This window comes from Myodes glareolus, chromosome 3, assembly GCF_982192425.1.
Source record: "Myodes glareolus chromosome 3, mMyoGla1.1, whole genome shotgun sequence".
NCBI lineage: Eukaryota > Metazoa > Chordata > Mammalia > Rodentia > Cricetidae > Myodes > Myodes glareolus.
The window spans coordinates 937,421-946,424 of NC_142028.1; the positions used below are offsets into that span (position 1 = coordinate 937,421).

Sequence of the window (9,004 nt, forward strand, 5' to 3'; positions counted from 1 at the left end):
CTTGGTGAGCTCCCACTAGATCAGTCCCATCATCTCAGTGGGTGGACGCACCCCTCACGGTCCTGACTTCCTTGCTCATGGTCTCCCTCCTTCTGCTCCTCATTTGGACCTTGGGAGCTCAGTCCAGTGCTCCAATGTGGGTCTCTGTTTCTATTTCCATCCATCGCCAGATGAAGGTTCTATGGTGATAAGATATTCATCAGTGTGACTATAGGATAGGGCCAGCTCAGACGCCCTCTCCTCAGGACTAGTTTGTTCCTATGTTTGTTCCTTCCCAGTCCGGCAGGAGTTGGTGAGCTCCCATTAGTTCAGGTAGACTGATTCAGTGGGTGAACCCATCATGGTCTTGATCTCTTTGCTCATGTTCTCACTCTTCCCGCTCTTCAACTGGACTTTGGGAGCTCAGTGCAGTGCTCTGATGCAGGTCGCTGACTCTGTTTCCATCAGTTGCTGGATGAAGGTTCTACAGAGATATTTAAGATATTCATCAGTCTAACTACAGGGAAAACCCAAAATCAGGCTTTCTCTCCTCTATTGCTTAGGGTCTACCTGGAGTCAACCTTGTGGATTTTGGGGAATTTCTCTAGAGCATAGTTTCTGTTAACCCTATAATGGCTCCCTCAAACAAAATATCCTTTTCCTTGCTCTCTTCTCTGTCCTTCTTCCATCTCAACTATCCCAGTCATTCAAGTTCTCCTCAACCCTCCCCTTCTCCCCTTCTCCTCTCCTTCCACCCTCCTTTCTCCCCACACCCCCATGCTCCAAATTTTGCCAGGTGATTTCATCTGTTTCTAATTTTCAGGTGGATTAATATATGTTTTTTCTTAGGGTTCACCTTGTTACTTAACTTCTCTAGGATTATGAACTATAGGGTCAAATTCCTTCGTTTATAGCTAGTATCCACTTAGGAGTGAGGACATACTATATTCATCTTTTTGTGTCTGGGTTATCTCACTCAGGATAGTGTTTTCTAATTCCATCCATTTACATGCAAAATTCAAGATGTCATTGTTTTTTAACTCGAGTAATACTCTAATGTGTAGATATGCCACATTTTCTTTATCCATTCTTCAGCTGAGGGACATCTATGTTGGATCCAGGTTCTGGCTATAACAAATAATGCTGCTATGAACATTGTAGAATAAATGCCTTTGTAGTACGATTGAGCATTTTTTGGGTATATGCCCAAAAGTGGTATTGCTGGATCCTGAAGTAGGCTGATTCCCAATTTTCTGAGAAACTGCCATACTGCTTTCCAAAGTGGTTGTATGAGGTTTATTCCTACAATGATTTTTTTCCTTCTTAAAAAATGAACCCTATGTGACTTCTACACTAAATAGTAGAATGTGTATGCTTAAGTACATAACTGCCCTAAGGAAAATATTCTCAATATATTTTATCAGGACATTAATAATACTAATTAGATTCTATAATATATAGCACAAACTCAATAGTTCAAGATTTCTGCTAAGCAATCTGTTTTTACAGGTGATACTCATTTTTAAATTGTCATTTTGTCAGTTCTGGTCACCATTTCCTGAATGAAGAACATTCAGAAAAATATCTAATCTCATCCTTGAAGTCTTTTTTATAATGCTACATTATAGGTAGTCTCCTTATAAATTTTTCATTTTGATATATTTCTATCGCTTTATGGAAGCTTTCCTGTTTGTCTTTTTGTACTACAAACAATTTTATTACTCAAGTTTTAATTATTTTATATAAATAATTTCTTTTGTATTCTTTCAAATTCTTTTTTATTTAATTTTATTTATTTTATTTTTTATTTATTAAAAATTTCCACCTCTTCCCTGCCTCCCTTTTCCCTCCCCTCCCCACCTCCCCCTCCCTCTCTAGCCTTAAGAACAGTCAGGGTTCCCTTCACTGTGGAAAGTCCAAGGTCCTCCCCCCTCCATCCAGGTCTATAAAGGTGAGCATCCAAACAAATCAGGCTCCCATAAAGTCAGTCCATGCAGCAGAATAAAAATCCAGTGCCATTGTCCTTGACTTATCAGTCAGCCTTCATTTCCAGCCACGTTCAGAGTGTCCATTTTGATCACATGCTCCAACACTCCCAGTCCAGCTGGCCTTGGTGAGCTCCCATTAGATCAGTCCCAGCATCTCAGTGGGTGGACGCACCCCTCATGGTCTTGACTTTCTTGCTCATGTTCTCACTCCTTCTGCTCCTCATTTGGACCTTGGGAGCTCAGTCCAGTGCTCCAATGTGGGTCTCTGTCTCTATCTCCATCCATCGCCAGATGAAGGTTCTATGGTGATATACAAGATATTCATCAGTGTGACTATAGGATAGGGCCAGCTCAGGCGCCCTCTCCTCAGCTGCCCAAGGAACAAGCTGGGGACATCTCCTAGGATACCTGGAAACCCCTCTAGAGTCAAGTCTCTTGCCAACCCTAAAATGGCTCCCTTAATTAAGATATTTACTTCCCTGCTCCCATATCCACCCTTCCTCCATCCCAATCACCCCATTCCCCCAAGCTCTCACCATCATCCCCTTCTCCCTTCTCTCACCCCCTCTCCCCTTACCCCCACCCTACCCCCTACCCCCACCCCCAAGTTCCCAATTTTTGCCGGTAGCAACTCTCTTATGATGTAAAATGGTAGGAACCTCAAGAATTAATCGTTTGACTGTGATATTAAGGTTATATGAGGTTTCTCCTCTATACTATTATTTAAAAATATGTAGCTCAGATTACTGTCATTTGGTATTGTGTCTGATTCTTATTAGCTATGCTACAACAGAAATATGTAAAACTGAGAAATGATTAAGATCAGAGAAGACTTATATGGAAAGCAGAAAATAAAATGTAATATGATATTCTGATTCACACTCTGAACCACAAAGACTGCTAATTATAATTGTGATAAAACATTAACATTGGTGAAATCCAAATATATTCTAGAGTTCAGGTGATAGGGCTGTCTTAATGCCAGTTTTAGAATTATAACAAGTGATATAAGAGAATGTAAGTTTTGAAAAGGGGGAAGTTTCATATTATGAATTTCTTGGTAATATTTATTCTTTCAAGGATTCTTCTATTTAAAATTATTCCTAAGTATGTTTCATTCGAATTTCTTTATCAACATTTGACCCTACTTATAATCTCTCTCTCTCTCTCTCTCTCTCTCTCTCTCTCTCTTTCTCTCTCTCTTTCACTCTCTCTCTCTTTTGAGACAAGGTTTCTCTGTAGCTTTCATGCCTGTCCCGGAACTAGTTCTTTTATTTACTTGATCTCTTATATAACAGTTTTACTCAAAAATATTCCCAGTTAGAGGTCAGAAATGAATGGAGAATGGTGGAAATATTCAGTAAAATGAAACCTGTTTTACTGGGTAGACAGATACTACTTGTGTTTATCTAATGAACAATTGATTTCAAATTAAAGTTGGTTTTGTAAAACTACTTTTTCAGGTAACATAAAAAAATCAAAAATGTAATTAAAATAGAGAGATTTACAGTGATGAGTTTAAAATCATTGCCATTTTTCTTAGCTTTGTTTTTCTGAGTGAGTGTTTGAAACCACACCTATCTGAAACATTGCTTCTCGTCTTGCATTTCTTATTCTGTATTGCACATCAACATTATCTATGCCATTAAAATTCTTGCTGAATATTATTTTGTCTAAAGAAATCACAATTAGTTGTAAGACACAGGATATATACATAGGTGAGGTATTTAAAAACAGTTTTAAATATAACATTATATTAATGTATGTCATGTTCAAAAATCAGTTTAAAACTGACAAAAATCAGTGTCAGTTTTGTTAGGAAAAGTTCTCTAGAGGTTCAGGAGGATTAAAATATTGCACTATAAGAATGAGTTCCACATCAATTACAGGAAGTTGGAAATGGTTCCATACATGTGTGATCCCAGCACTAGAGTGTGATTTGCGGTTGTGGCAGAGACAAGAAAGTCTTGATAAAATATGGCAATCTGCAGGTTTTGTGTTAAGTGCTGCTTGTATGTGGATTCTTAACAAGAAAAAAATCAAATAAAGAAAACGGAATAAAAACATAAACTTTTCAAGTATAGGAAAGTCAGTTCTCAGGTGAAAAACTGGTGAGAGTCAAATAGAGATTTCTAGAACATTAGCCTTTAAGAGAAGTTCTTCATACCACATTAGATAATGAATTCCTATGAGACAAGTCTCAGATATAAAACTGCAAAAATCTGAAAGTATACAGCTGTAAACTCTCTTTTAAGGTAGAGCACATCTGTTTCCTCACTGAAAGACTGACCAGGAGTGGATCAATTTGGATGTGTATTGCAACTTTGCTACCTCCTGTCTAGCAAAACTAGAATCAGAAAACAAAAATTATTTCTGTAGAGTGCCCTTTAAGCATCAGAGGTCATGAATTCTCTGAAATAATTTTAATTTGGGGGGAATGGATGAAAAATTTCCTTGTGAAGACACTTCTTTAACATAGGCATATTTGATAGTAAGTTATCTAAGGAGTTTCTTAGCAAATGTATTCAAATATTTCATAGAAAAAGTTTCTTTTCTTTAAGGAAAGTTTCACTGAAGGTGGTATTGATATGAACACTGAACACTCACAACTATGGTCAAGACCATCTTCAACTGCTAAGGTATGTTTTTCAAATGTGCTTATTAGAAGTGTAATTTTTTTTCACATATAGCAATAATAATCTCTAAATGTTCATCATATACAGTCACAGCCATTTTCCCTTTCATCCTAATTCTTAAAATTTAACAGATAAATGTTTTATCATTATCATTAGGTTTTGTGAGACTAACAAAATAAAACAATGAAAAAGATCACCCCTATTTATTTTGAAAAATATTATTTTGCCATTTGTCACTTCTGTTAATAATCAGAATAAATCATGAGCAAAAAATGATTACTTGGACCTCTCATCCAAAGATAAGCATTAATTTCTTTATTATTAAGATCTTGTTTATAAGAACAAACACAGACAACTCACTGTGGGACCCATCTCTGTGGATGATTCTTCTTCAGTTTGTGACAGGGTCAAATGTTTCTCCATGTTTTTGCCCACCCACTTAAGCTTATCTGTTATGTATACACACCTTTACAAAAATAGCTTCAAGCTTTATACTTGTTACCTTTGTGCATGTTTTCCTATTTTAATCAATTCTCACAGAAAATTATAAGTCAGGTTTCACTTTCTAGTCAAATGATGAAGCAGCTTCATGAGGTGAGAGGAGATGAATGTAAAATGAGAGGAGTGAAAGGAGGGAAAGCTGGCTTCTTACTTGCTCTTTTCAATTCCTGAGTGGATATATTTGGTCACCACTGTAACAGTTCATAATGGGTTAAAAAGAGAGGGTAGAAAGGGAGAAGGGAGTAGAGAAAAATGTATAGATCAACAAAAACCATACATAAAAAAGAATTCTGTGACCCCACTTTATAAATATGTTAGAGAAAACAGATCTTAAGTTAGGCCAAAATAAAATGACAAATTATGGAATCAAGCAGCATGTATTTCTTAGTACTTGGAACATAAATATGCCATGAAGTACCTACATGTTCACTGGCAAAATTGGTCAAATGTAGTTATCAAGTGCTTCTCGGAACTAGCCTCAGCACTCAAACAGGCTTTAGAATTGGACTTCTACAGCAAGTGAAAACTGGCTTGGGAATGGGATCTGAGGTGTAGAACAAACTAACTGACTCAGACATTTTGTACAAGCATATTTCTTTATTCCTTGGGATAAAGAGTAAGAAGGGGGAAAAAAAACCTTTCCAAGACTTCATGGTATGTGGAGGAGGTATCTGGTTGCCCTATAGGAAAAGTCAGGTTTCTATGCTCCTCGGATACTATAGTAGGGAGAAATCCCATGATTTCAAAAGATTTTTACAGACTTGACAGTGACTTATCCAAAGGACAAATTTGCCTGTTTCTCTGCAAATATGGGTACTCCAGGTGAAGTACACATATATACTTCCTGTGGATACATCAATAGAAGTGTCAGCTGTACATTTACTGTAACATTCTTGTGGGCTCACAACAGATGTAGTCACTCAAGTTAAATAAAATGCTAAAAAAGGGTTAGAAGCACTTTTAAAGTAAATTATAAACCAAAATATGTATAAAATGATAATTATGAAGTTTAATTGTATGAGTTTTAATAGTAATATCTGTTGAAATGGCCATTTAATATTAAGTATGAATGAAAATAATCAAAGTTATCATTTTTTTCTGATTACCAGCATTAGAAACATTAACTTTTTGGTTTTATATTATGTAACAATAAACTGTTAAATGATGATGTTATATGATTATATATATGATTATATATAATGTTATATAAAGATAAAAATAACTATATAAATTGTAAAAAAATGATATTAATCATTAATTTCATTTACAATTGGGATTACATAAAGAAATACCTATAAGAAACATCAACTAAGAAACAATATGATTTGTCAATTTGATATTGAACTTAAACTTATACATGGTCCTATCTGTCATTTTTTTATCTCTAAAATAGATAAATAACAGCAGCTACACTGGATATTAAAAGTATTCAAGGAAAGAGGAAGAATTTTTAGTACATAGAAAATATACTTTATTATAGATTTTACAAGTCTATCATTTATACTGTTAATTGGATTATTTTTTATTGTCTCATCTATTCCTTTATTAAGTAATTTTGATTATTACCCTGACTTTCTTTATACCTGTTATTGAGTTGTTTTAATTTCCTATTAATATTTATATTGGAGAAGTAAATAAAGATGAATTTTTTTAATTCCTGATAGTTGGTTTGAAAAAGATAGAATCATAATATATTTGTATTTTTAAAGCAAATTACCTTTTTCAAGTGATGAAAAGAAAACTTGACAAATAGTCTAATACCTGAGCTTTTTTCTCTAGATTTGATTTAGAACTTAACTCAATACTGTTTCTTCCGAAGCAATAAAGTCAGTTATTAGTGCCCAGAGTTTCCTCTTATCCCAACGACTTTTTAGTTTTCAAGTTATATTTTCAATTACCTTTTATGGTTCCCTATCCCATACGATTAAAAACAAAATGTTTTAGCTTTATATTAGTGACCATTACTTTGATCCTCCATATATTTGAAACTCTCATCTCCAGCATTATTTACGAAAGTTGTTTTTGTTTCCAGTCATCTTATTCCAGTCATCTGTGAGTCAATTTGAGAAACACGAAGTATGAAGACCTTTATTCTGTATGTGAAAACAGCAACAAAAATATTCACAAAATTTTATACATAAGTAGCATTTAAATGTTAATTATCAGAATGCTTAAGTTAAAGGAAGTTGATGGTGCATTATTTTTTTCTGGCAAATAAAAAGTGATAAACTTTCCAATGAAACAGATGGAAAAGAGGAATGTGACTGAGTTTGTTCTCCTGGGGCTCACACAGAACAAAAACATGCAGAAAATTATATTTGTTGTGTTTTTGATTATCTACATAGTTTCTGTGATTGGAAATTTGCTCATTGTGGTCACCATCATATACCATCAATTGGTAAGGTCCCCTATGTACTTCTTCCTTGCCTATCTCTCCTTTATTGATGCCTGTTATTCTTCTGTCAATAACCCTAAACTGATTTTTGATTCACTTCATGAAAAAAAGACTATTCAATTCAATGGATGCATGACCCAAGTCTTTGGAGAGCATTTCTTTGCAGGTGCTGAAATCATCCTGCTTACTGCAATGGCTTATGATCGCTATGTGGCCATCTGCAAGCCCCTGCACTATGTAACCATCATGAACCGAGTAGTATGTAACCTGCTAGTGGGGGTGTCATGGATGGGAGGGTTTCTTCATGGAATCATACAGATCCTGTTCATCATTGATTTACCTTTCTGTGGCCCTAATGTCATAGATCACTTTATGTGTGATCTGAACCCTTTGCTTGAACTGGTTTGTACTGATACCCACATTCTGGGGCTCTTTGTTGCTGCCAACAGTGGATTTATCTGTCTATTACTTTTTCTCCTTCTTCTGGGATCTTATGCAGTTATCCTGTATTCATTAAGAAACCACAGTGCAGAAGGGAGACGCAAAGCCCTATCCACTTGTATCTCCCACATCACAGTGGTTGTCTTATTCTTCGTGCCCTCCATATTTGTTTATTTGAGGCCTGCAATCACTTTCCGTATTGATAAGGCAGTTGCTGTGTTCTACACAATGATAACACCCATGTTAAACCCTTTAATCTATACCCTGAGAAACGCTCAAATGAAAGATGCTATTAGAGTATTGTTCAATAGAAAAATACACACAGAAGACAAATAAATAAGTTTTGATGCAAATCAGAGAATAATTGACTGTGCATTTCAGACTGACTTCCTAACTCATGAAGAAGAAAGCAGCTGTCATTTATGGGGTGGCCTTGAAAGAAGCAGAAAAAAAAAAACACCGTAGAAAAGAGAAAACTAACCCAGTCTAGGTTATATTTGCACTATTATTAAATCACACATTTCCTGTTTCTAATGCCTATTCAGCAGTAATGAGTTACTCTAAACAATCTATGCCTTTTGAAGTTGAGCATTTGCAATTGACCCCTTCCACTTAAAACCCATTAAAAATATTTCACTGATATTTCCTGGTTCTATGATATTTTTCTTCTATACGTTCCCACTAACAGTAAAGTTTGGTAACAGAGACATTCATGGCTCATCCTTCAAAGCTGTCTTTCTCAAAGTTTTTGCCAAAATTAGGTCATCCAAGCTCTGCTAGGTTGAATAGTAGGGTTTACATGACAAACGGCACTAACATTCTTGTTTCATTGATCCTTGAATCTCTAATTCACCATCCTTAATGAGGGAGGTATCACCATTTCTAATTTACTCACTATAGACTCTCCATCTTCAGTCATGTCAAAAACAAATATATATACAATGACCTGAGTAATGACATTAAATATATGTTCTTGTTCCAGTGAGTCTACATTGTTAAAGCTGATTTAATATAACTTGAAGTTTGTTCCATTATGGTCATATGTGTTCCTAGGTAAATTTAAC

The 9,004-nt window shown here is 35.3% G+C and overlaps 1 protein-coding gene across 3 annotated transcripts; it reads left to right on the forward strand.

Moving 5' to 3' along the window:
* The first annotated feature begins 860 nt into the window (after positions 1–860).
* On the forward strand, positions 861–8,276 carry LOC125399491 (olfactory receptor 4C46-like). Of its 3 annotated transcripts, none has more exons than XM_087903813.1 (2): positions 861–872; positions 7,359–8,276. In XM_087903813.1, exons 1-2 carry the CDS (start codon positions 861–863, stop codon positions 8,274–8,276), a joined length of 930 nt encoding a protein of 309 aa, XP_087759939.1. The 3 variants fall into 3 exon arrangements, with proteins under 3 accessions (XP_087759939.1, XP_048288862.1, XP_048288861.1); XM_048432905.3 differs by lacking the exon at positions 861–872 and adding an exon at positions 5,642–5,653; XM_048432904.3 differs by lacking the exon at positions 861–872 and having other exon boundaries at positions 7,341–8,276.
* The last annotated feature ends 728 nt before the right edge of the window (positions 8,277–9,004 follow it).

Coding starts and splice junctions, on each gene's coding strand:
- LOC125399491 (XM_048432904.3), top strand. CDS start 7,341: ATGAAACAGATGGAAAAGAGGAATGTGACTGAGTTTGTTCTCCTGGGG.